The 27,372-nt window shown below is 37.2% G+C and overlaps 1 protein-coding gene across 1 annotated transcript in view; it reads left to right on the top strand.

Annotated features, from left to right (window-relative positions):
- Window positions 1–27,372, top strand: part of CORIN (corin, serine peptidase) — a 117,060-nt gene that overhangs the window by 66,364 nt on the left and 23,324 nt on the right. The window contains exons 7-15 of the mRNA XM_050338600.1: window positions 3,172–3,279; window positions 4,834–4,944; window positions 5,513–5,629; window positions 8,437–8,535; window positions 11,873–12,104; window positions 16,802–16,947; window positions 20,541–20,648; window positions 24,723–24,836; window positions 27,173–27,283. Coding sequence (XP_050194557.1) covers window positions 3,172–3,279; window positions 4,834–4,944; window positions 5,513–5,629; window positions 8,437–8,535; window positions 11,873–12,104; window positions 16,802–16,947; window positions 20,541–20,648; window positions 24,723–24,836; window positions 27,173–27,283 — 1,146 coding nt within the window. The remainder of the gene's footprint in view (window positions 1–3,171; window positions 3,280–4,833; window positions 4,945–5,512; window positions 5,630–8,436; window positions 8,536–11,872; window positions 12,105–16,801; window positions 16,948–20,540; window positions 20,649–24,722; window positions 24,837–27,172; window positions 27,284–27,372) is intronic.

Here is a 27,372-nt window from a genome sequence, read left to right as displayed (position 1 = left end):
ACATATGTGATAACCTAATTTCTTCTTTATCTGTCTATGGTAGCGCATATCTTTAGAGTTCCTATGTGTTTTTCTGTGTGGACAAAAATGTCCTTGGGCTACAAACACTTACAGAAAAGCAGAGTAAATGTATGGTAGGAAAGTGATGAGAACGGAAAAAAAAAAGAAAGAAAAAAGGAAAATGTGGGAAAATTATTAAATAATGACTATAGTAGGACATGATGCCACAAAACAGTGTTGCTCATTTAGAGTTTAGAAACTGCATTTTACACTCACCTCAAAAGATTTGTTCTTATTAGTGATTTAAGAGCCTGTGCATTCCAAGACTCACAAACCTACTTTTAAGGAAGTTGTTGCTAGATTTTATCTGGGATACTCCAAGGAATAAATGATGGCAGTAATTTCCTCCTGGTCTCAGTATGAATGAGGCTAGAGCTTGCTTTTCCTTTAATAGCCTCCATTATTTAACAGAGGTTGAGATAATGTCTGTTATGTAAAAAGTATTCTTTGGTTTTATTTTTCCTGTCAGCATTAGCTTCAGATTTATTGTAAACTAAAAAATTTAAAAATACCTATGAGACTATGGCTCTCAAGTTCCATTAGAAATGGGAAAATTACAAATTAGTAACAAAAGAATAAATATATTACATGTCTTGAAAAAATGAGCATAAATTTCATGAGCTAAGATTGTGAGCTAAGATTACCTATAAAAGAATGCCTATTTAATGACTTTTAATTTTCTGTGCAGAGGATGTCTTTTATTAGGATTCTTGGTAAGAGTTGAGGAGAGGAGCCACATAAGACTTTCTTGACTTACATAGCAGAAATAGCAAAACTAAAGGAGGACTCTTTTTCCTGAAAGCTTGTCCAATAAAAGATGCTGTGTTTATTGCAGTCCATGCCCCTCTCAAAGTCTTAAGTCACCTCATTAAGTTATAGAATAAGTTGCTCAGAGTCTCATCCAACCTGATCTTGAGTATTTCTAGGGATGGGGCATCTACCACTTCTCTGGACAACCTGTTCCTATGTTTCACCATCCTCATCGTAAAAAATTTATTCCTTATGTCTAGTCTCAATCTACCCTCTTTTAGTTTAAACCATTATCCCTTGTCCTACTGCAACAGACGCTGTTAAGAAGTCTGTCCCTATCTTTCTTATATGCCCTCTTTAAGTATTGAAAGGCCACTCCTTCTCTAGGATAAACAGCCCCTACCCTCTCAGCCTTTCCTCAAAGAAGAGGTGTACCATCCCTATGATCATTCTTGTGGCCCAGGTCCATGTCTTTCCCATGCTGAGGACACCAGAGCTGGGTGCAACACTCCAGGTGGGGTCTCTCCAGAGCAGAGTAGAGCAGCAGAATCACCTCTCTTGACCTAAAGGCCACTCTGCTTCTGATGCAGCCCAGGATACAATTGGTTTTCTGGGCTGCAAGCATACATTGCTGGCTCATGTCCAGCTTTTCATCCACCAGTACCCCGATGTTTTTCTTGGCAGGGCTGCTTGCAGTCCAACATTACCCAGCCTGTATTGATACCAGGGGTTGCCCAGAGCCATGTGCAGCAGGTCACTCTGGATGGAATCCTTCAGGAGTGTCCGCTACATCCCTCAGCTCATGAGCACACCGTCCCTCTAACCTCAGCGTGTCATCCCACAGCTTGTCACAATCAAGCCTGATACTATCCTCCTCCCCTCTCAAGTCTAGAAGATCTAACTCATCTGTCAATGAAATCTGCTAGTTTGTGAGCATTGACTGGCCTTCCACATCCAGAGCTTCAAACCCATTGTATGTATACCCATTTAGATGCTATCAGCTTGGAGAGACATCTCTATTTTTTAGTTATAAAGTTACATACAATGGGGATGAAATAGTCTCTCCCTGTGCAGGTGACTTTATCTGAGCTAAATGTCTTAACCTGCTGTATGGAGAATGAGCTGAAAAATAGACTAATGCACAATTTGTCTGATTTTAAGCACACCATGCTATAAATTCTGTTTGCACTTTCTAAGATGACATGAAACTTTTAGAAAGTATGAATACTTCTGTGGGGGAAGGGGAAGAAGTGATTCATGTTCAACTTCCAGAGCTGAGGTTGGTGATACTTTGAGAAGCTTAGGGTATTCACTTAGGAGGTGAAACACTTGTCTGACATTGATCTTAAGAGATAGAAACCCCACTGCACCTTCTGGGAGAGTTTTGCACCTGTCAGTGTGTAACACACTTAGAAGGACACCCTGCCTTCAAAGTGGTGCCACTGTGCAATCGTGAACACAGGAGTCACATGCCAAGAAGAGAGAAGCACAAAGGACTTCCCCGGTTCCAGTGGTATAGCTTCAGTAGGAAGGAAAGATTCCCCGGCGTTCTATATCCTGGCTTTCTCCCTGGAAAACTACATGTCAAGGAGAAGCCTAGAGGAAGGCAGTGAAACTAGATCACTTATTTCCCAACTGTGTGTTTTGAAATCAAAAGATATTTCTAATGGGACCAGACACCAAAACCCTGATTTCTCTTCTACCTGCTTTCTTAACTACAACATAGAGTCCATGTTTATAGTGAACCTGAGAGTATTTAAGTGTTTTGGATATTCTCAGAGAATATCTGTCAGGGCTTTACTGAAACCTTCAGTCATGAAAAGAAAGTTTAACTGATTTAGGGATGACAATGATAAGAATTCCTTGATAAGAAGACACCACGCCAAAACTGAGCTCAAAACTGTGTAAAGCATGAAGCTCATTTGAAAGTGTTGTAAGATCAAAGGCAGGCTCAAAAGCAGGGTCTAGGGATATTGATTTTGCTGTTAGAATCCTCAGTTCCATTTAACAGCCACGTTGGGTGCTCAAGACTGTCCTAGTAATCTAGATGATGAAGCCCACAACTTCTCTTGAGAACTTTATGTGTATAATTTAATCAAACAGTTTGGTCCATATGTGTAAGCAGAGCACTTCCTCCTCATTGATCAAATAAACAATTGGTAGGAACAGAGAAGAAATATCTAAAAATTGTTTTGATTTTTCATATTATTCCATATTAGATTCTTGTAAACTGATACATACCAGTATTAATGCAGATCTTTGTAGGGTATCTTCAGCTAATCTTGTCTTAGTCAGTAAATTCTAGTGTTTATATGAATGTCACAATATAATTTTAACATTTTACAAAAATTTGTTTTGTAGACTGCAGTAATGATGAATTTCGTTGCAACACGGGAAAATGCCTAAATTATACTTTTGTTTGTGATGGATATGATGACTGCGGAGACCTTAGCGATGAACAAAACTGTGGTAAATGGAAGTTTTATGTTTTTCTAAAGTCTTTAAGATGTCAGGACTGCCTTACCCAGTCATCTTTCCTCTTAAAGTACAACAAGAGTAATAAATCCTGCTGTTATTTTATTTGGACAAAGTGAAAACAGCTCACAAATTTCTATATGCAATTTGAAAAGGTTTAGAGGAAAGTTCTGGGTTAATCCAAATCTTGAAGGTAGTGGTATGTACAAGAAATATTACGATTTTCAACTTGTTTTAAACTAAATCCAAAAGATGTTATGGTTGTTTCCTTGCTAGCTTGACTGAATTTAACTGAGATTAAAGCAAGCCATGCAAAGCTACACTCTCGTGATGCCAACTGTTTTATCGCTGAACTGTTTTTACATGAGCTTCATAGTGAACTTAAAATTCTTAAATTCTGTTTCTTTCAAGATCTGTTTTCAATCATCTCTGCATGTTCTGACTCCTTATATTTATCTATCTACCTACAGTTTCATAGGAGAAACAATGGAGTTTTACCATAAAACAGAGTAATCTTCACATGTAAATACTGGAAAAATTTGAAAGCCTTATTTTTACTAACTTTTGCTCCTGATAGTACACCTGAGAAAAATTAAGTTTTCTATAATAATTATTTAATAGTCAAAATATTATTTCTTACTTTTTTTCTTTTTGCTTTTCTAATGAAAATACAAAGAATTTAAAAACTAAAAATCAAGGCCCTGAGATTTGTTTTATACTTCTGCTCTAAATTATGCACACTCTAAGATCTTTCACTACACTTTTGCCAGTTTTGATTGTTTGGTGTTTTGTTTGTTTTTCATAAATCATCTCTGTTTAATGATGATTTATATTTTCTAAACATTAATCTGACTCCTATCATTCCTATCTTGATATAGTTTTTCCTATATAAAATTTAAGATGTAAGTTTTTGTACAGTCTATAAGTGGTTTTTATAGCAGATTTGGAAGACTGGACTGTGTCTATGCTTTGTATTTATTTTGGTGTAAAGTCAGTGTCGTGGTTTGATCCTTCTCAACAGAATGCCCTTCTTTATTTGTGCATTCAGGTAGAAAAAGTAAGATACAGACTGGAATAATTTCTTTGTAGATGATTCTTATGGAAAACTCCAAATGCATGCAGAAGGCATAGTTTTTGAAGTCAATAATTTATTTTTTTCAATGTCTTAGTAAAAAGGTAAACGTACAGAATTATTTTGTCTGATGTCAGCTGAAAATGTTGGCTAACTGATAATCGTTCAATGAGATGATAAGCAAGATCTTTTCATGTGCTTAAAAAATTTTAGAACCTTATTTGCAAATGGTAACAGCTGTGCACCTGAGAGATAGAAGGAATGCATCACTATCTATGTAGGCAGTAGAATACAGAACATATATAACTACCATCTGCAAAAAAATCTGCAGGTACAGAAGATGTAATTTAGTAATGCAAAATGGCTCCTTAATAAGAAATGATCAGCTAATAGGCATAGAGAAATTGATCAATAATATAAAATACACCAAAGGTAACTTTGCATCCTTTTTTTCTTTAAATTTGCATTTTATGTAGATTGTAATCCAGTGACACATCATCAGTGTGGAGATGGAAGATGTATAACAGCTGATTGGGTATGTGATGGTGACCATGACTGTATAGACAAATCAGATGAGATAAATTGCTGTAAGTTCTCTTAATCTCTAAATTACTTTTTCTTTCATTAAAAATAATAAAAAAATTAAATTAAAATTAAATTTAAAAAATTTGGGATAAGTAGTATATTTACTTGTGAGGCAAAACTATAAGCTTATTTGATTTCAGAAGTTCACACTTGACAAATGTCTGTTCTGGTAGACAGCTGCAGCAAATTAAATATGTGTTGCCATTGTTGAGAAGTAGACTGCTTTGTGTTTCAGCTTCTTGCTAATTACAGAATTAGCTTTTTGTTAATTTTAATGTTCCCATTATATGAGTAAAAATTATGTTGTGGTTTTGTTTTTTTTTTGTAAAGCTAAGCCTTCATATAAGCCTGTTGCTAATACCTGATGAATAGTTTCAATCTCTGTAGTTAAATATCAGCACAGCTGTAGGGTATTGAAAACATAATGAAAAATGTCTCCTTATGTTCAATGCTGAGCAGTGTTATCAGCTCCTCCTAAAATAACTTTAAGATAATGTTCAAAAATAATGCAGACCTTCCTTAACCTAAGTTGATCAGAATATTGTCTTTCTTTTATTTTTTTGTCTCTAGCATGTCACAGCCAGGGTCTCGTGGAGTGCAGAAATGGGCAGTGCATTCCTAGTGCATTCCAGTGTGATGGAGATAACGATTGTAAAGATGGAAGTGATGAAGAAAACTGCAATGAAAGTAAGGATATACCTCATTTTACTTTTCTTACCAAACCTACCATTGAATTCTATGTTCTGAAGTGTCTTTAGCTAAAGCTGTCTGACAAATTTCTTTGCCTTTCGAATAACATTTGCTAGGGCTGGTTGGTGTCTGCTTTCACCCAGCAATTTGTAAGCAGACTTTTATTAGTACTTAAAAATATAAAGAGTTAAAGAAATGGAGGTGATATTTAGCATAGTATGTAGTTATCTGACATGATCAGTTGTTGCTTGAAATAATGCATATTCACATTGTCTAGAGCAGTCAGAATCTACTGTCACAGGAACTGGTGTCATTTGAGAAGGAATTTTCTCATGAAAATCCTTTTTTTATCATAACTTGGGAATCAGAGAAAAGATGTTTCCATTAGTAAACTAATGATTTAGTGTGACTAAGGGAAAATATATGAGAATGTAAATTTTCACAGCTACTTGATAACTGTCTTATAATGGACTGTATGAGAGAAGAGGAAATCACACAATTTCTTGAGCTCCCAGAACATGGTTTCCATAAGACACTCAGAAATAAATGTTGTCATATTATGATGAATTTCAGCATTTGAAGCTATTTTTCACATGTAATTATCTTACTTCTGGTAAGGTACAGGTTCAGACTGCAGCCTTTCCTTCAATGAAAGAACTACTGAAGTCCTTCTCTTATGAATCTTATTTGAAAGAAATTAAAATATTTAACTTTATTAAGAAAGCTAGTGCTGTCAGATGTAGTGGTGATAGGGCAAACTACCTAAAGGTTATTAGATCCAAACAGGCCTGTTATCATAAGATAAATATACAATGTGATTATATAAGCCTCATTTCTTTAGGAAACCAGTCTAGAAGAAATCCTTTCATAAACATTTCTGCTCAGTCCCTTCTGTTCATATAAAGTTCTTGAGATCTTCCTACTCCAATTTAAATATCTTCATTCCAAAAAATAACTGAGAAGCTGAAACACAGAAAATAATGTAGTTATTTTTCTTTGATATTAATGTTGGCATTGTAAAAGGGTCTTGTATGAAATTTCTTACAGTTCTGACTGTGGCATTGAAAAAACCCAGAACCAAGTTTTGTCCTCAGTTCTGACTGCACTTTCACAAAATGTTCAGGTTTTATACTTTGTCTTTCCTGATATCCAGTCTGAGTCTTACACTATGAATTCTTTGATCCTCCATTTCTCTTCCATGATCTGGGCTAGAAATTTAGATATGCTTAGCAGAGTCAGAGAAGTAAGGGTTAAAGTGATCTTGAGTATTGGTTTTGTTACAAACACAATAAATATGTGAAGTCAGCATAGAAATCTGAGGTCAAGGTGTAGTGACTTGTCACTTGCTTATATAAGGACACAGGGACCTTGTGTCCTAGTAGTGTATACACATGGAGATTACAAATGGCCATTGCTTTATCTATATCTGAATAAGAAAGATGTTCTCCTTCACTACATACCCTAAGGAAATCTAAGGTATAGAATCTATCAAGAGTACTGCTCTCATTCATTTTGTGGCAATAGAAATCTAATATGGATGTATTCACAGCTGGTTCTGTGATCCCTTCAAAAGACAGAGTAGAGTGTGTTTATAGACATTCAGCATTGTCTGTGCTAGGATCAAAAAATCGACATTGTGGCACATGAATTTTTAAAGAATTGAGAAACTCTTCCATTGTGGGATAAGAAGAGGTTGGAGCCAATTTTAAAAAATAATTTTGATGTAAATATTTGGGATAGTCAGAAGGCTTTGCCAACCTTTCAGGTTCCATTTTGCAATCAGATGCACCTGTAAAATAAGAAGTCAATTGCTTTGGCAAACAAATTACCTCCATTGCTTCAATATACTACGTGGATGAAGGGAACTTAATCCATGTAATTATGAGTAGATATGGTTACATCATCAGTTCTTTGAGAAGGTTGTTATCAAGGTCATTGAAATAAGACATTTCTTAAGCATCTTCTATATACCCACCGTCAGGATGTCATAACTGAATGATTAATGTTCATGGACAGTAGTGCAATATAAACACTAAGCAATAGTGGCAATAGACCATTTTAAACAGTTTAAGGTGATAAAATACCACATATTCAGTCTTTCTGTACAGAATAGTAAATTAAATGACTGATTTTGCACATGAAAGAGAGAATTTAATGGTTTGAAAAGGAGCTAGTCTCACTATGAGAAAGAGAGAAGTCCAGGGATTTGTCACACAAACTAACTGCCCAGATAGTATGCTCAGAAACTTTTGATAAAATTCTGGATTTGGCTATTCTGCATACATATTTAGGACCATAGGCTTTTTTGGGTTTATTTTTGTTGTTTGTTTTTTAACCAGTCAAAGAAGGACAATAAAGCTCCAGCTCTGATGACCTTTCTTCAGGATGTCTTGTATTGTCAATAAGAACAATTAGAAAATGAGAAGCAGATCAACTGAATGGCACTGAAGAATAATTCTCAGAGGGTATTCTCTTTCAGCTAGGATCTATTGTTCTTTTAAAAATATGATTTACCTGATTTTTCATACTCTGCTAGAGGGTCATGGTAAATGTCTTTCAGAAACTGGGATGTAAATTTTTATATTGAACATAGGGGTAAAGAAAAGTGAAATTTGGACGGTACTGCACAACTATTTTACTTGCAACACATCCTTACTACACTTGAAATGCTGTAGGATCCTTATCCAACTATGTCAAGGAAATACTTAATTGTTACAGAAACAGTGATTTTTCTCACCACTACACTTCAGTCATTTTTGTTGGTCTGGTAAATAATTTGAACACTAAATTTCTGTTTCCCTCAGATCAAACCCTCTGTCAAGACGGGGACCAGAGATGTTCTTCCTGTCCTGATCCCTGTGGAGCTTCTTTCTGTGAGATGAGAAACAGCCAGACAAACTGCAGTAAGTAGGTTATGTGCTTCATAATGTCACTGTTATAGGGTGCTTTATATTATAATGAGGATGCAGGTTAGGACACAGTGAGTAATACCTTAATTTACTAGCTAATGTGCATATGCAGTGATTAAGTTTTGAAAAGGGCAATGTTGAAACAGAAGCGTCATCATAAGTATATATATAACATTTGACATCGAGGTTTTTCCTTCTGTAAATTAATGGGTACTTGCAGTTGCACTTTTTCTTAACGTTTAATGACATTCAGTGTCTACATAAAGTAAACTACATAGTGTAAGTGTTACGCAGAACCTACTGGTTTATTTTCAAAATATAAAAAAAGCCAAATGTTGCTGCTGTATTTAGTAGTCTGGAGGATTTTAGTCCCTTTATCAAGGAGTCATTTTGATATTCAAACTGACAAAATGAATTGTCCTTCTGATCAATACCACTGCAGACTATCAGGATCTTTAACTCTGTGTATCCTCAAATCTATGTCCTCTACCATACCACTCCATGCAAGGCTCCTGTACTAACTGTGCACTTGCTTCTGAATAGCTGTCTTTCCACTTGTGCAGTGCAGCGATGTGAACAAGCAATGGAAGTACATTTGCCTAGGTTTTGAAACTGGGGCAGAACTGTATTCAAAACCATTCAGAATTAATTAAAACTTGGTGTTGTGTTAACACAGTCAGATAATTCAGGTCACCTTGGCACAGGGGCAGGCTTGGCTTCACTCACATACGAATGTATAGCTGTGATTGCTTTGTGCTGCAGTTATCTCTTCAAGGTATGGTCTGGTACTATATGGTAGCTTGTGTGGATGATGTTATTCCATTTAGGATGGAATGGATATGGAAAGGTCAACTAGTCTAAACTCCATAGTCTCTCTAGAGTTGTGACTACCACCTACAAGTGTTTGTTTAAGACAGGCACCATTCATGCTGGGGTGTTTAGATGCTGCTGAAGTAAAGGTATAAGATACTTTATAAAACATAAATACTTTACATTTGCTTCTATTAATGCTTTGCCTAAGTTTTTGTAAAGGAATAATCTTAAGTACCATATTTAGCATTAGAAGGAAGTTAGGTTACACCTTTGGTCAACTGGCTCAAGCTCCTGATCAAATCAGTGCCAATTGAATCGTGTTGCTCATGACCTTTTGCAGCTGAGCTTTGAGTACCCCTAAGGTCAGAGATTACAGAGTCATTCTGAGAGATCTGTTTCAATGTTATGCCGCTCTCATCATAAAAGGCTATTTTCCATATAAGTAACTGAAATTCTCTGCTTCACAACTCGTGTCTTGTCTCTCATCCTATTCCTTCACACTTCAAAGAGTCTAGTTCCCTCTGCTTGATACCTTCCCATTAGGTAGCTGTTTAGAGCAATAAGATGTCTCCTTAAAGATGATCTCCCCTTAAAGATGATCTTTAAGGTCACTTCCAGCCCAAAGCACTCTGTGATTCTATGATTTTTGATATGTGATTTTGATATGAATTCTAAAACAATATTCCTATTCTATATCATGGGAAACCCAAAAGCTTCTTAGTGAAGATGTTTCCTCGACACATTATGGGTAATTGTCTGTAACTCTTAATGGGAGTAACACATAATTAGTCTTCTGGATAAATAAATTAGTCTCCTGGATAAATAAAATAAATTAGTCTTCTGGATAAATAAAATACCTCCTGCTTTGAGCATGAAACTTTGTCTCTAAGCAGTCCCTCTGCGCTTCTTTGGGGCAAATTTGGCATCATGGATCATCTCTCTTTCTCCCTTGCTGGTCCAGTGAATATTTAATTGTTTATACGCAACGGAACAGCAAGACGATTTGGGAGAGATTTTTCTTGAACAACATCTAGAAGAACTACTGTCTTTTATCATGGTATTTTTGCTCTTCATGTTTTGATCAGAGTTATTTCTTCTTTGGTAAGAAGTGAGAGCTCTCATGAAAAGTTTCAGTTTTGACAAACCAGTACTTTCTGGCCCAATAAGTATTTGGTTGGAAAATTCCAAACCGTGGCCACATTTCACAGTGATGATGGATGTTCTCCATGTGTGATAATGTCTGATAAGTTTAGGCTGGCATTATATTGCATTTACAACATATTTAGGATAACAGAACAAATATATATTAATCACGTGAAGTTCTATTTTCTTCCAGAATAGGCAAATATATGCCATCTTAGATAAAATGACTTTTGAATAGTATCTTTTTTCATGGAAAATTTTCTCATATACCCAGACTAAATAAATTTAAATCATTTCAGATTGGTCTCATTGCTAAGTAAAAAGAGAAATTTCAGTCTGAATTAAAGTGAAATTTTATAGTTTTCTGTTGTGGTGGAAAATTGAAAAACTACATTTCTGACTTCCAGTTTGAAAACAAATACAAAAACTGTGCAATTTTTTAAATCCATAATACTAGAACAGTTCAATATTTGTTGGGATAAACTTCTCTAAGTTGGTCAATTTTTGTATATATATTATATACATACATATATATATATATAAATAATCATATAGACCTATAGCTGTTGTATTCATTTTGCCCTTGTTAATCATTCTCTTTATTATTAATGATGTCTTATCTGAATTAAATTATTAGCGGGTAGACTGTCTCTTGCTCGGGGCTTGTGCAATACATAACCTAATTGTCCCTATTCTTCCCTCAGATCTTGGTATGCAAAAGATAAAATTAAAACCCAAATCCTATATTCTGTTTTCTATCCAGAGAAATTGTGCAGTTTCTGTCATTAGAGGTTTTTCAAGACCTGATTGAATAAAGCCTTGAGAAACCTGACGAGTCCTCAGAGCTGACCGAGCTTAGAGCAGGACATTGGACTAGAAACTTTGTGAGATCCTTTCCAACCCCAAGTATCCAATAATCCCTGTCTTCATAATTTTGTTGCACAATTGCACTGTCAATATGAAGTGTGTTATTGGTAGCATTGTAAGTACACCAGTAGGAAGTGTGTTGCTACAAAGTACAGGAACTCCTGAAAATAATCAGAAAAGATTATTGATATTTTTTATTTGAAAAGAAGAAATCTGTTTTAAAGGATGGTTTATTGTACCACATTCAAGTTAAGATGTTTCTCAGGAAGTTAATGCATATTGATAAGGGAATATCAGTCTCTTAATGGTTTGTGAGGTAGGCAGAAGTCAAACCCAGCTTTATTGGCATGAAAACTCATATGGGGTCTTGAGCTATGGAACTTGTTTCTCATACCTGAGAGGAAATCCCCTGACTAATAAATTTGTTAAATACGTATGTAATTATTTCTGCTGTATTTAATGAAATCTCACACCATTTGCTGTTTTGTTTGTTTTCTTTCTGTGAAAGGTCAGTGTGAACCAATTACTCTGGAACTTTGTATGAACTTGCCCTACAACTACACTTACTACCCAAACTATCTGGGCCACAGGACACAGAAGGAAGCCTCTATCAGCTGGGAGTCTTCTCTTTTCCCGGCCTTAGTTCAGACCAACTGCTACAAGTACCTGATGTTTTTTGCCTGTACGATCTTAGTACCAAAATGTGACCCCCATACAAATCAGCGTATCCCACCTTGCAGGTACTATACTATACTTCATTTAATTCTTGACTTTGTCATATTAACTTTTCACAGTTTTATTCTTCCACTGAAAATGCCAGAAATTTTGGTTTGGAATTCCGTAGCAAAAGGCAGAGAACTGTATTTTATAAGATCATTAAATACAGTTCATTACATATGTTTGTTTAGCATCTGAAGTATTCAAAACAAGGAAAGGAATGACAGTTAATTTATTTTCAAAATGTATATATATAATAGATTAAACTATTTCAGTTGGAAAAGACCAACAGTGATCATCTAGTCCAACTGCCTGACCACTTCAGGACTGATCAAAAGTTAAAGCACGTTATTAAGGGCATTGTCCAAATACCTCTTAAACACCGACAGGCTTGGGGCATTGAATACCTCTCTAGAAAACCTGTACCAGGGTTTGACCACACAGGAGAAATGCCTTCTGATCTCCAGTCTAAACCTCCCCTGGTGCAGTTTTGAACTATTCCATGTACCCTGTCACTATATCCTAGGGAGGAGAGATCAGCGCCTCCCTCTCATTGTCCCCTCCTCAGGAAGCTGTAGAGAGCTTTTCTCCAAAGTAGACAAGGCCAAATACTCTGCACAGGAGATTCCTTTCTCCAGCTTTGTTGCTCTCCTCTGGAGGTGCATTTAAGGACCTTCACATTCTTCTTAAATTGTGAGGCCCAGTGCTGCACACAGTGTGCAGGGTGAGGCTGCGACAATGCTGAGTACAGCGGGATGATCACCTCCTTTCACTGCTAGTAACACTTGTGTTTGATGCACCCCAGGACATGATTTGCCCCATTGGCTGCCTGGGCATGATACTGACTCTCATTGAGTCTGCTGCCAACCAGCACTCTTTCTGAAGGGCTGCTCTCCGGTTTGTGCCCAGCATTACTCCATCATAGGTGCAGAATCAGGCATTTGCTCTTGTTAAATTTCATGGCCTTGAGGATGGACCAATGCTCCAGTCTATCTAGATCTCTCTGCAAGGCCTCTTGTCCCTCAAGAAAGTTACAGCACCTCCCGTTTTGATATCATCAGTATCTTGCTAATGGTGCTTTAAACTGCTGCATCCAGAGCTGCTGTATTGAGCAGGATTGGCCTTAAAATTTAACACAGAGGAACAGCACTGGTGACCAGTCACCAGTCAGATGTAGCCCTTTGCACTAGGACTCTTTGAGCTCTGCCCTTCAGCCAGTTCTTTAGCCAGTGCACTGTGAACCTGCTGTCTCCACTGCTGGGCAAGTTGATGAGAAGGATGCTGTGAGCTTTGTATGAAGCATTTTCCACTTCTATGTGTTTGATTGGAATTGCACCACTATAAAAGTTATTTAAACATAGAATTGATTAATTTAATTTGGAACATTAGCATTTGTAATAGTTCCTTACATTAGTACATGACTTTATGAAAAGTTCTATCTAATTGCTATTGACAACTGACATTTTAATGTGTGTTTACCTTTCTAAATTAGGAGTGCCACGTCATTCTGAATTACTAATTTACGTTTTTTTCCTTGTCAGATTAACTGTTCTACCTTCCTCATCAAGTAACATCACTGTACTTTTTAGAGCCTGTATTTGTTCAAAAGAGACCGTGTTCTGTAAATCTCATGGCTTTGGTAGAGCAGTGGTTGCAGCTTAGGAGAGCTAATAAACCTGAGCAGCAGGCAGAGCTCTTTGAGCTACTGGCTGCTAGAGCCTTCTCATACTGTATTTCTGCATCTTTTATTGGGCCTACCTTGACAGTATTTATCAAGTAACATGTACTGCATTGAAAGAAAAGTGCATTGAAAATTGCAATACACATTCTAAAATTCCCTACCACATGATGTTGGCAAATAGATAGCATTTCTTTGTCTAATAATTTGCTTCCTGGTGCAAGGTAAGAATGAACCACATGGAAATTTATTATTATACTGCTTAATTCTCACATAGGACCTAATGGGAAAGTTAGAATATTGCATATGGTATATTTGCAGAGTTACAGAGTGGTTTAAGCAAGCTCTGCTTCAGGCTTGGTTGTTTGAAAATCAAGTTAACTTTTTTCTTAAGAAAGCAGTATAATAAATAAACATTGGGCTAACTTACTCTAATGTAGAGGAACGCAAGGTAAATTATACAGTCTTTGTCTTCATACTTAGTTAACAGATTTTAGGAAGTATCACAAGACAGTTGAAATAGACTTTAAATTAAAGGTATTAAGAAAAACTTGTAGAAAACTTGTAGAAAAATTTAGTTTGACAGGGACCTCTGGAACTCATCTGGTCCAGCCCCTTCTCAAAGCAGGTTAACATCACATTTAGATCAGATTGACTATACAACATAAAACTTTAAAATGTAGCTCTACTTTTATAATAGTTTCTAGGTTCTGTGCTTATGTTAGATCACAAATAGAGAGTGATTTGTATCAGGAAGGGATACCTTGGAATGTCCTACTAGATCTGTCATATTTGCTTCATTTAGGAAGAACTTCAGATATAGATGTAACATAAAAACTCAGAAATGTTGTAGAAGTGAAAACACACAAAAACTCATACCAATAAACTCTTAATTGCTAAATGTAGGGCAGAAAAAATTAATGTGATATGTCAGTGTAAATAAACCTCTACTTTACAGTTTGAAGCTCCTAGAACACAAAATGTTACATTCTCAGCACAGAAATTATATTCTGAGAATCTGCTGATAACTGCAAAATAACTGCCCTCTTGTTCAAAGGTGTCAGTAGTTAATTGAGCTTAACAGGACATATGCATTGCGTTACCTGTCTTTTCCTGTAAATATGAAACTGAGTTCAGATAATGCAGTTTTTCAGAGTTATGCTTTTTGAGTCACAGTGCACTTTCCAACCATTACAAATTCATGTTATAACTCTGATTCTATTATAATACAAACTTACCAAAAATATATTAGATTTTTTTAATATTGGCACATGTATCTGTTTTTTCATTCTGGGTGGTATAACGAAATTACTTTAATTCTACTCCCTCTGTCCCTACTTTGCAAGGATTTCCTTTGTCTTTCTGTTATTAGTTTGGCTGTCACACTTCACTTTTTAACTATAACAGTCTTCATTAAGTTTTATTCAAAGTAAGGAACACAGGTAAAGAATTTTTTTTTTGAAAAACCTGGACTTACTGTTCTTTAGGACATTAATTGATTTATCAAGTATGTTTTCAAATTCTGAACAGTATTTTTCATCTCTGATAAGACATTGGTAATATTAGTCCAGATCTGCTTTGAAGTTTATCTAGATTTTAATCTAATCTAGATCTGAGCATACAGGGAACACAGAGTAGAAATGGCTTATATGTCTCTGCTGTATTAGCATATTTTTGTTGTGGGTTTTGGTTTTTTTTGTCATTAGAAAACAAAAACTTTGGCATTTAGAAATCTGACATTATAAAGTGGTGTGAGTCAACCTTTTTCACAGAATCACAGAATATGCTGAGTTGGAAGGGACCCACAAGGATTGTTGAGTCCAACTCTTAGCCCTGCCCAGGACCATCCCCAGGAGTCATACCATGTGCCTGAGAGTATCATCCAAATGCTTCTTGAAATTCTTGATATTGAGGAAGATCTAAAATGAGAGTCTGTAGCTGTAGCATGGTTAACAGCTGTCAATCCATTCATCCATTCCTTCCAGTTGCTCAACTCAATGGAGAATTGTTTGGTGTGGAAAAATATTGACTAGTCTTCATGCAATCCCTCGAAAGAAAACTAAATTTGAGAAGATTAATAATGTATTATTTTCTCAAAAGAGCATAAAATAATTAATCCTATATGGATTTGCTTGGATTTTGTCACTGTGTTTCTTGAAGGTTACTGCAAGGGAAAAAAGTTCCATTGGTCAAAAGATGAAAGGAAAATGAGTAGAATAAAGAGAGACAGTTGAAACAAGCAGAAAATCAAAATATTACAAGATTATTGTATTGAACAGCAGATCAGCTGGGATTCCAGGCAAAAGTAATGTCTAAGTGTTTAAAATAGTAGGAAAATTTTCTATTATACATTATCTCTTTGTAATTTTGAAGCATTTTACATTTGGCATTTTGAGATACAGGATATTAATCTATGTGGACTGAATGAATTTTGTGTATTGGGTCCTGGTTTTATATGGCAAAAAAATGCAGCAGTAGGATTATATTCATGCCTTTTTCCAAGAGCAACAACAAGCTTCTGTTGCTCTAACTGGCGACAGCCTCAAGACTAGGTTGATCTGTGCTTTGCTTTTCCTAAATTTTTAATTTTTTTTAGTTCCTTGGGGAATTCTTTGCTTTTTTGTTTGCAGGCTTAAATATTTTATCCTTCTGAAACCGTATGGTTTCTGAGGTCACAGTGTCAGAAGAGGTAGAATTTCACTACTACAAAATGTTTGTGTTTTTCTTCCTGAAGGAGAGCAGTTTGTGTTTCTTAAAAAAAAGTTCTCTGCCATCTCTTACAGAGGAGATGTTTGCAAGTTATTATATTGGTTATTATTACTCTGATTTATAGCCTAGCTGCACACAGTAACTTAAAATAATGTTTCAACTGGAGCATATCTTTTGTTAAATGGGGTTTCTTTAATGTAAAAAAAAGTCTGATTAAATTTTTTTCCTTGATCTTCATCTCTAACTTTGGCTAGGGATTATTAGCTTCCAGTATCTGGGAATTTCTAAGGCATTAACTCAGTTACTTTGTGCAATTCCACTTTGTCTCCTCAGGACATTATGTGTACAGTCTAAGGAACGCTGTGAGGCTGTTCTTGGGATTGTAGGTCTGCAGTGGCCAGAAGATACAGACTGCACTCAGTTTCCAGATGAGAGCTCAGACAACGAAACTTGTCTAACACCAGATGAAGATGTAGAAGGTATCTCCTATACATATAACTGCAAATTAAAGATTTAAATAGGTTTCCAAAGTCACTGGTGCCTGTTTTTTTCATACCTTCTTTTTAATTATAGTATTTAAACCATGGCAGTTATTCCAAACTGGAATTTGGAATTTGAAATTCATGGAATTTGCATACCTAAAGTTTGCAGATAATTGGAAGTTTTCATAAGAAATCTGTTTGAAGAAAGGATCAATTACCCATGATCTGTAAAAGTCAGTGTTTTGAGATTTGCTGCCAGCATCACCCCTACCGCTTCCTTGTGTTTATATTTCAATTTTTTATCTATTTAGATGATCTAATAATGCTTTCAAGCAGGAGGTAGACCCTTGACAGTCTCTAAAAAGCTGATTCACTGGTTGTTGATCATGTTAGCTCTGAAACAGATATTCCTGGAAAATCAATGAAAAGGGAGGGGGAGTTAGTATTATTTTAGAAAAGGTCTAACTAATTCAGAGTTCTTATCAGAGTTCTTTGGGTTCACTTACAACTAGAATTTTATGCTTATTATATGCCTGCTTTCTACTGACTACCAGTGTTGGTTAGAAAGTCTTCCCTGGGAAGTGTAAATATTTTGTGGAAAAGCACATGGAACAAAAGAAATTAAGTGCCTGAGAACATTTAAAATGTTTGTGATGATCAAGTATAAGAGATTTTCCAACTTAGGAGTTATTACAATGTGCTGAATTTCTTAACTTCTCTTCCAGTCAGTGTTGAATCTAAGAACACCACTGGTCAAGACAGTAGGCATTATAAACTCGGTTATTTTCGTAATGAACCATTCTTAAATGCTGACAGTGAAGTTCACATAACTTTAATCATTAGAATGTAATTTTCTAAGAGTTCCAGTTTAATTGATGATATTTCTGGTACAAATGTTTATTGAATCTGAAAATTTACCTGAGGAACTGCACAGTATTAAACATCTGAGGGATTTTTCAGCAAGGAAAGAAAGAAGGCAACATATCGTGGAGGTTGTACATCAAAGTCAGCTACATGCAAGATGTGAAAAAAGGGCTGGATTCATCAAAACAGTCTAAATAAAGCTTTCTCATTGAATCATAGAAATACAGAATGGCTTGGGTTGGGGAGACCTAGTGCCAGAAGGGATCATGTAGTTCCAACCCCCCTGCCATGGCAGAGATGTCTTCCACTAGACCAAATTGCTCAGAGCCCAGTCCAACCTGGTCTTGAACACTTACAGGGATCAGACACCTCCAGGTTCTCTGGGCAACCTGTTCCAATGCCTCATCACCCTCACAGTAGTGAATTTCTTCCTAATATCTAAGCTAAAGCTACTCTCAGTTTGAAGCCATTCCCCCTTGTCCTGTCACTACATGCCCTTATAAAACATTCCTCTCTATCTTTCTTGTCGGCTTCCTTCAGGTACTGGAAGACTGAGATTAGCAGCCTTCTCTTTTCCAGGCTGAACAATCCCAGTTCTTTCAGCCTTTCCTCACAGGAGAGGTGCTCCATTCCTCTGATCATCCTGGTGACCCTCCTCTGGACTTACTCCAACAGCTCAATGTCCCTCCTGTGCTGGGGACCCACAGCTGGATGCAGCACTCCAGGTGGAGTCTCACAAAAGCAGAGCAGAGGGGCAGAGTCACCTCCCTCAACCTGCTGTCCCCCTAATTTGGATGCAGCCCAGGATACAACTGGCTTTCTGGGCTGCAAGTGCACATTGCTGGCTCATGTACAACCTCTCATCCACCAGAACCTCCAAGTACTTCTTGGCAGGACTGCTCTCAATCCATTCATGCCCCAGCCTGTATTGGTACTGGTGTTTCCTGGCCCAGGTGCAGCACTTTGTACTTGGTCTTCTTAAACCTCATGACATTCCCGTGGGCCCATTTCTCGAACTTGTCCAGGTCCCTCTGTGTGACATCCCATCCTTGAGGTCTGTCCACTGCACCACTCAGTGTTGTGTCATCTGAAAACTTGTTGAGGTTGCACTTGATCTTTTCATCCATGTAATTAGTGAGGATATTAAATAACACTGGTCCTCGTAAGGACCCCTGAGGGATACCACTCATCACTGATATCCACTGGGACTCTGAGCCATTGACCACTACCCTCTGGAAGTGACTGTCCAACTTTATCCACTGAACAGTCCACCCAGCAAATCCATCCCTCTTGAATTTAGAGATGAGAATGTTTCAGGGGACCATGTCAAAGGCTTTACAGAAGTCCAGATAAATAACATCTGTAACCCTTCCCTTGTCCACTGACGTGATGACTCCATGGTAGAAAGCTACTAGGTTGCTCAGGCAGGATTTGTTCTTGGTCAAGCTGTGCTGGTGTCTTGAATCACCTCCTTAACCTCCATGTGCCTTAGCATAGCTTCTAGGAGAATCTGTTCCATGATCTTCCCAGGCACAGAGGAGAGGCTGGCAGGTCAGTAGTTCCCAGGGTCCTCTTTCTAACCATTTAAAAGATGGGTACCTCAGACTCCACCTGACTGCTATGACTTTTCAAATGTCAGAAAAGTGGCTTGGCAGCTACATCAGCCAGTTCCCTCAGAACTCTGGGATGTATCTCATCAGGTCCCATAGACTTATGTACGTTTCTCAGTTCATCATGAACCCAACCTCTACTTAGATTGGGAGGCATTTTGCTCCCCTGTCCCCATCTTGCTGTTCATCCACTTGAAAGGTGTGCAAGGAGAGGTAGCCATTGAAGACTGAGGCAAAAAAGTTGGTGAGTATTTCATCCTTCTCCTCATCCATTGTTAACAGTTTACCAGCATTGTTTACTGCATTGTTTACACCTTCTTTGACCTTCCCTTTCTGGTTAACATACCTGTAGAAACCCTTCCTGTTATTCTTTGCGTACCTTGCCAAGTTCAGTTGCAGCTTCACCTTGGCCTTCCTCTCCCCATCCCCACACAGCATAACTTCATCTCTATATTCTTCATGTCCTTGTTTCCACTGCCTGTGCATTTGCTTCTTTCCCTTTAGTTTGACCAGCAGTTCCCTGCTCAGCCATGCCAGTCTCTTGCCTTCCTTGCTGGATTTCTTGCTCCTGGGGATTGATAGCTCTTTCACTCAATGGAAGACTTCCTTAAAGATCTTCCAGCTCTCTTGTGCTCTCTTGTCCCAAAATGGTACTCTGAGTCACAAGCAGTGGTTAATTAGCGGACATTTATAGGTGGTTTTATTAATTTGAATAGACACAAATTTGTCTTTTTTTATTTTTTTTTATGCTGAGGATTTATCTTTATATATTCCTTATTCTCATTTCAATGCATCTCAAAACACCACAATGGTGAGAAGAGTAGCTAATCCACACCCTTAGCCAGTTATTTGTTGTATGCCACTTATTTGTCAAGGCGGTGAGATCTGACAGAGGGCAGCATGTGAGGGAAAGCTCTGGAACACATTGCTCCACCCCATTCACAGCTCAGTTATTAAGAGTCTTGTCTGCTACAGAGTTCCAGTCTAGTATCGCATAAGCTTTTTATTTCTCTCATTTACCCTTCTAAAACAGCCACAGTGATAAGTAAGTGCCCATGTCATGATTAAGCTTGAGCTTATGGAGAATTGTTTCTCCCTGTTCCTTGTCATTGACAGAATGCTCACCCAGTCACTTCAAGTGCCGTTCTGGGAGGTGTGTCCTGGCATCCAGAAGGTGTGACGGTCAAGCTGACTGTGAGGATGGTAGCGACGAGGACAGCTGTGGTAAATAAATTCAATGAGTTAGAATGGAGGATAGCTGCAGCATTAGAAAATGAGGGGTTTTTTCCTTCAGTGTTGGGTTTTTAAAAAGACAATGTCAGTAAAAATAGTTTACAAGAATTCTTCTTGATCAATGTGAATACAACTTATAATATTTGATAATTCAGATTCTGCTATCCATATTCCAGGATGTTTGACTACTCCTTCAGTAAATCTTGAATCCATAATTTTTTTAATTTATACATGATGTTTTCACTATGATGTATTGACAAAAGGTCTATGTTGCTGAAGTGGATTTGGTACTGCAAGGTCAAGAATCTGCTTTCTCAGATTGGTCAACCTCAAGCTCTAAGTGCAAGCATAGAACCACAAAGTTATTCTCCAGTATGTTTCTGAGTTTACTTATAGTAGAGATGCTTCTGACTTTTAACCAAAGGGGATGTACTGAGCTTGAGAACAATCAGAAAATCTCTTGGTTACTGTGTATCCCTGCACTTGCTGGCAGGAGAATTTTGAAAAGGAAAAAGGAGTTTAAACTATTTCTTTATGTGACTAAGGGGTAGCCTCCATGGAGTTCTGCATGCACACCTGGCATCTCTAGGGGCCTTTCTCCCTTTCTCTCGCTCTTTCTCTTTTTCTTTCTCTCTTTCTCTCTTTCTCTCTTTCTCTCTCTCTCTCCCTTCCTTCCTTCCTTCCTTCCTTCCACTCCTTCTTTCTCTCTCTTTCTCTCTCCCTTTCTTTCTCTTTCTCTGTGTCTCTACATTTTTTCTTTCTTTTCCTTCTTTCCTTCCTTTTTTCCTTCTTTCTTCCTCTCTCCCTGTAAAAAGAAAGAAAGAAAGCTCTCTGAAATACAATTTAATACTTGGTGATTCTCTTGTCTGGATTATGAAGGAAAGTCAGAGGTGATGATCACAGTGTCTTTCAGAGTTTTTCATCTCTTTACCTTTGAATCAATTGTCCTCCCTTAAAAATATTCTTTATTGCCACCAATTTTGAACTCCTTAGAAAACTAATTGTTATGTGTCTTTTAGCATAATTTTTTTCTCCTAGACATTAACATATGAAATATTGTTCTAATATGTAACATTCATTTCTCAAGTGGACCTCTCTCTGTCTCTATAGTCTAGACAGAATGTGACAAGCAATCAGCAGAATTCTTATCAGCTTCTATAAATATGGAAGACTCTATCTGCTAGGAAATTACTGCTATCAGAGTGACATTACATTGACCAGGGGTAATACTGTTACTGAGGAACAAAGAGTCCTTGAAGTGCTCCAGAAGTAACTCCGACTCATTCATATTCCATATGTGCAGGACAAAATCAAAACTTTTCATGTGTAAATTGCTAGCTCAAATTTTATTAGATTTATTCTTTGGAATTGGTTTTATAACATTAAGTAACACTCAGCATTTAATTAAAAAACCTTTTATTTGAAGTGCTTTAAATGATAGGCATAGAACAACTTCACAGTGCAGGGAGAAGGCAGCTGGAAAAGAGTAGCTACAGCTTTCGTATGCTTAAAAAAAATGTGAGTCCAAAAAATGTAAGTAAGAACAGTCCAAAGGCAATGTGGTATACCCTACCCATGCAGAGTAGAGCTGCATTCATCACCCACTGTCTCCTTCTGTTAGGAGTCCCTGTCATACTTTCATGTGATCTTTGTGACAGAAAATCTCACCCATGCAATTGCAGTTAAATCCTAGGACTAACGTGACATATAGACTGGGATTGGGGGGAAAATTTAACCCAGATTTCCGAAGGTGAGACTTCTGAGTGCATTTCAGTAAAGTGTAGGGAAGGTAATTTCTGAAAAATATTATGAAAGATGTCATGAGAATTTGTTGTATTAAATATAGTTGATTGTAATTGATTGCATTAATTTGCTGGTTGCTGAACAACACCCCTGGCAGGGAGCAGAAGAGGGTCCTACAACTACTAAAGAAATCGAGGACACTAACATTCAAAACCAACACTGTCTTTCACTATTTTCTGCAATCTGAGCTCTGACTGTAGTATTTTAGTTGAGAGAAAAGTGTTGTGGTCTTAACATGAATGACTTAATTGCATGGGAAATGTATATGTGAATAACAAATGGTAACTTCCTTCATATTTTGAAGAAGAATGCAGGTACAATCATATGTGAAACCCTGTCTCTTGTCAAAACATATTTTTGAGATGGGGACAATGTAAATATGGCCAAGTTTTCCTACCTCCATTTTCACTTCCCTTTCATTGTCATTAAATTAAAAATGCATGTCACAAAAATAATTAGAGATGAAATATAAATACTCCAAACAGTAGATGGCCTCTATCAACAAAACATATTTGAACACTGAATTCAGTAAGTAGTGAATCTTTTTCTAGGGAATTGTCTCTGTATTTGTCTATGTTGTACTCAAACATAAGTTTTGGAGAGTCATGCTACACTTCACAGTGGAACACTGTGTGAAGAAGGGAAAAGGCAAACATTTATTTAATGAATTGTAAGCACTACTATAAAATTGCAAGGTTCATAAATTATGGGAGTTTTAAGCTTTTTTATCTTTTTTCATATCAAGTTCATAACATGACTACATTCTTTGTTCTTTATTAGAGTAAAGCTTTTGTTTGGTTTCAATTAATTTTTCATTAATAGTTACCACAAATATTGTCAAGGAGGGACCTGGAAAATGGTGATACCCAAGAAAATTCTTTGATCATGAGGAATTAGTTTCAAGGTTAAGGCTATTTATTTCTCTGTGCTGTAACATTTATTTATGTGGGTTTGTTGTGGGTTTGTTGTATTTTTTTTCCGATCTAAACAAAATCAAGCACTCCACGTGTCCAGTTCCAGTAAAAATCTGAGCAGAGTTTTCCAGTAATCCACTAGTGATTCTCTGGTTCATATTTGTAAAAGACTTACTTCTGAATTAAAAATTCTTGGAAACAGAGTATTTGCTTAGTAAATTAGTGCTGATACACTGCTGTAGTTCTAGGTCTAGGCAAACAGAGGTGCTGCTTTAAATACAGTAAAATTTGTAAATTTATACCTCAACTATTTGCATGTAAGTATATCAAGGCTGTCACTTGAATTTGTAATTGGAATAAAATGAAAAGTGTCATCTGTAGAACAGGTCAGAGAAGGCTATCAAATAATCTGCTTTAGTCAGGAGAACACAAAGGTTTTATGGCTTCCTACAAAACTGGAGTGTCAGACATGCAGGACATTAGTATGTCAAAGTATTTAAACAGGTATCACAATGAAGTGCTTTATTAGTTGATGGAAATACAAAGTGGAATAAAACAAGAGAAAACTCTTTTCTAAAAGGTAGTTTGGACCTTAATTTCCTCCAAATGACTAGCAGGAATTTTACTGTCAAAGCACTTTGACATAGTTTTATAAGTATTCCTCTTGAAATCAGAGAGGCTGGTTAGCAGGACCCTGAAGAAACAATAATGCCCTGTGTACCTTGCATTATAATGCAGGGAAGATTGAAGATTCATGTAGCTTTCAAATGGGCTTGGTCTCAGACCATGGAACCAGGAATACTGTTTATGGTCAATACTTTAAACTCTTTCTACCTTTCATTGTGATTCTGCATTAGGTTCTGTGTCAGCACTGCCAGAAAAAAAGTACGTGTTTCTACTTGTGTTTCATGGAGATTCCATGCTTTCATAGGATTTGCTTGTGAAAGATCAAAGGTCTATGTGATATGCTTTTAAAGGACTTTCTGCAGACTTGAGGAATAGAAAAGTCCTTATATTACTAGTAAATGTATTTCAAGAGTAGTGGTGTCTGGGTTTTGAGCTAATTGAGTTAGTGCCTAAGTTGGTTATAGATATGTGCAGCATGATATAATTATTATTTCAAAAGTAGTGAAGTATTATGAAGTCTTATATATTTTAGATCCATTTATCAAGTGTGCCCTGTGACAATCTTACTTCCATTTCTTCATTAGTAACTATTCTTGGTACCTCCTAAAATTTATATTGCAAGTGAAAATATTTTATGCATTTCAGGATTGTTAAGAAAGAAGAAAACAGTTCAACTGATGTTGCATGCAAGTGTTTCAGAGCTGTGCTTCTCTGCCTCCAGGTTGTAGAGAAAGGGGCCTTTGGGAGTGTCCCTTGAAGAAGCTGTGCATCAAACACACTATGATCTGTGATGGTTTCCCAGACTGCCCTGACATGATGGATGAAAAGAACTGCTGTAAGGACTCATGCAGTTTGTTAGTCTCATAAGGGGCTAATCACAGTTTTGGGATGTTGGGGTGCAAAATAAATGAAAGTAAAAATGTTTTCATGTGCCCTAGGTAAAAAGGCTTAGTCATTCCCTCAGTTTCCTTTTTGATTGATCTCGTTCCTCATCTTGTGTCCTCTGTTGTTCTCATCCTTGGATCCTTGCTGTATCTTTGGTCACTCTGGTCTTCCCTATTTTTTATTTTATTTTATATTTTATTTCATTTTATTTTTTATTCTCTCTCTCCCTCGTTTTTGTGTCTTTGTACTTCTTTTCTTTATTCCTTGTAGCTTTTTGACTCCTTTTCTCAATGTTTCTCAGTTTTATTCCATACAGGCATAGCTACTCACTGCTCTTTTTTTTCTTGATTTCTACTTGATTTTCCTTCTGATCTCTTCATCGGTAAATTTCATACGTTTCCCTTCTTTATTTGATTTCTCTTCTGATTGACATTTTTTAGATTCTATCTCCCCATATGGCTCCAAAGACTTCTACAATCCAAAGTGTAATAATTGTCAAGGTACAAAACTTAGTATAGTACACTGATGGCATGGGTATACTGTCCATGTGCACAGTGCAAGTTGGCTCAAAGTGCTGCTGACAGGATACAACAGGCTCCCTGGTCCTCTGCAGGGCTGTCCTGTGCTCTGCTGCCACCGTGCCACTGACTAGTGTCATAAATATATTAGTGGTACTCTGAATTCTCTTCTTTTGAGAAAACCTGCTCTGTGGGAATGTCCTCAAGACAAGGAACTAGAAAAGACATACTGGGTGACACTCGGCCTGCACAAAGAAGAAGAGGTGGTTGTTGGTGAATTTGGCTGAAAACTGAAGTTTTCGTTGTCTGGGTAATCTCGGTATTTTGTCATTTTTGCTGGGATGTTAGGATGCAATTTTATGATTTAAAAAAGAGTTGCTTCTGAGTCTCTGTACTTCTGTTGTCAGGGACAGGATGGCAGGCACATTTTATGTACTAAGTGGAGTGTATTAATACATGTGCCAGAATGATCAGCAGCCTGCATATATCACTAGATTAACCTTTGTTTTTTGGGGGGAAGAGGCAGCTCTCAAAACACTTAATCTGTTTTTCATTATGAAGGTTATGCCATTTGATTTCCAAGCTGTGAGCTGTAATCTAAAAAAGTGAATTAAAGTGATTTACTCATGACCACACATTAAGATCATGGCAGGGAAAAGATTACAGAAGGGCAAAGGTTAAGCTAGTTTATAATTACCAGAGTACATTTCTTCTCTGCTTTTGAGTTGGGGTTTGAATATTCTAAATGGAAGCAAAGTTTCTCCAGCTGAATTATGCTCTCTCTGGAAGGCAGAGTTAGAGAGCTTTTTATGGTTATGCATGCTTTATTCCAGAGCCAGAAATATCACCTATGTCAGGGTAGGCAGCACTGCCTGCTCTATCTGTATGGTTTTCCCTGTGGAGTATATTTCCTGCAGTTGTGTTGCAAACAAATGCTTGGATTGTATGGCAGTATAAATGCTCTACGTAAGCCAAACATAGACACGACTGGAAGGCACTTCTTTCCATGTATTCTCTCCCTCTCTGCCCTCCCCTGGCTCTAGAATTCCCTAATGGTGGAGTTTATAGAAGCTAGAAATGTGCTAGTGAGGAAGGTACAGTAATGCTACACGTCTGCCTTTTGGGAGGGGATTTGTTATGGTTTGGGGAAAGCTGGAAGTCACTTGCAAATGGAAGCTCTTGTGGTTCCTGTGCTGAACAGATTCTGGAAATCCCTATCTCATGCTGTCAACTGGCAAAAAACTGTGACCTGAAGCATGTCTATTGGTACAGCAGTTCCCCATCTCTAAAGTGGAGATAAAAATAATTCCATAATTTTAAAAAGCAAAGGAGAATCCAAAAATAGAATTCCCATGGATGAGAGGAAATATGTATTGATTACAGCAAAATATTTTTTCAAAGAACCTGAATAATTAAACAAATATGGAGCAATCCACAAAAAAGCATGGAACACGATATTTTCACTTAGAACTTCTGAGAGGCTTACACAGGTTTCATATGATAAAAGACCACAAATGATATTAAGTAGTTATGCATCTTGCATTTCCAGGCAATCTTACTTCCCTATGAGTTGTGACTCCCTCTGCCACTGCATGGCAGCAACCACCTTCTGCCTCAGTGAGGTCCATGCTGAATTCTGTGGCAAATCTGTCTCACTTTCTTGCTCCCTAAAGCTGGTCTTCACCCTCCTTCTCATTTTTTTAGTCTCAATGTAAATTTCGCATCAATCACTTGCTTCTCAGAGGGAAACCTGTTTTTGTTCTTGTAGCATTTTGTGAAGAGAATGAACTTGAATGTGCCGACCATGAATGTGTGCCACGTGAGCTCTGGTGCGACGGGCAGGTAGACTGCAGTGACAGCTCAGATGAATGGGACTGTGGTAAGTGTCCACTGTGGGTGCTTCCAGCTGATGTTCAGGTGATGGGAGTAGTCACTGGTAATTTGATTTAGAACACAAATGCAGTGGTG

This window comes from Myiozetetes cayanensis, unplaced genomic scaffold, assembly GCF_022539395.1.
Source record: "Myiozetetes cayanensis isolate MyiCay16 unplaced genomic scaffold, myiCay2020 scf7, whole genome shotgun sequence".
Taxonomy (NCBI): Eukaryota; Metazoa; Chordata; class Aves; order Passeriformes; family Tyrannidae; genus Myiozetetes; species Myiozetetes cayanensis.
Note: the sequence above shows the minus strand (reverse complement) of the source record. Positions and strands in the feature narration are given on the sequence as shown.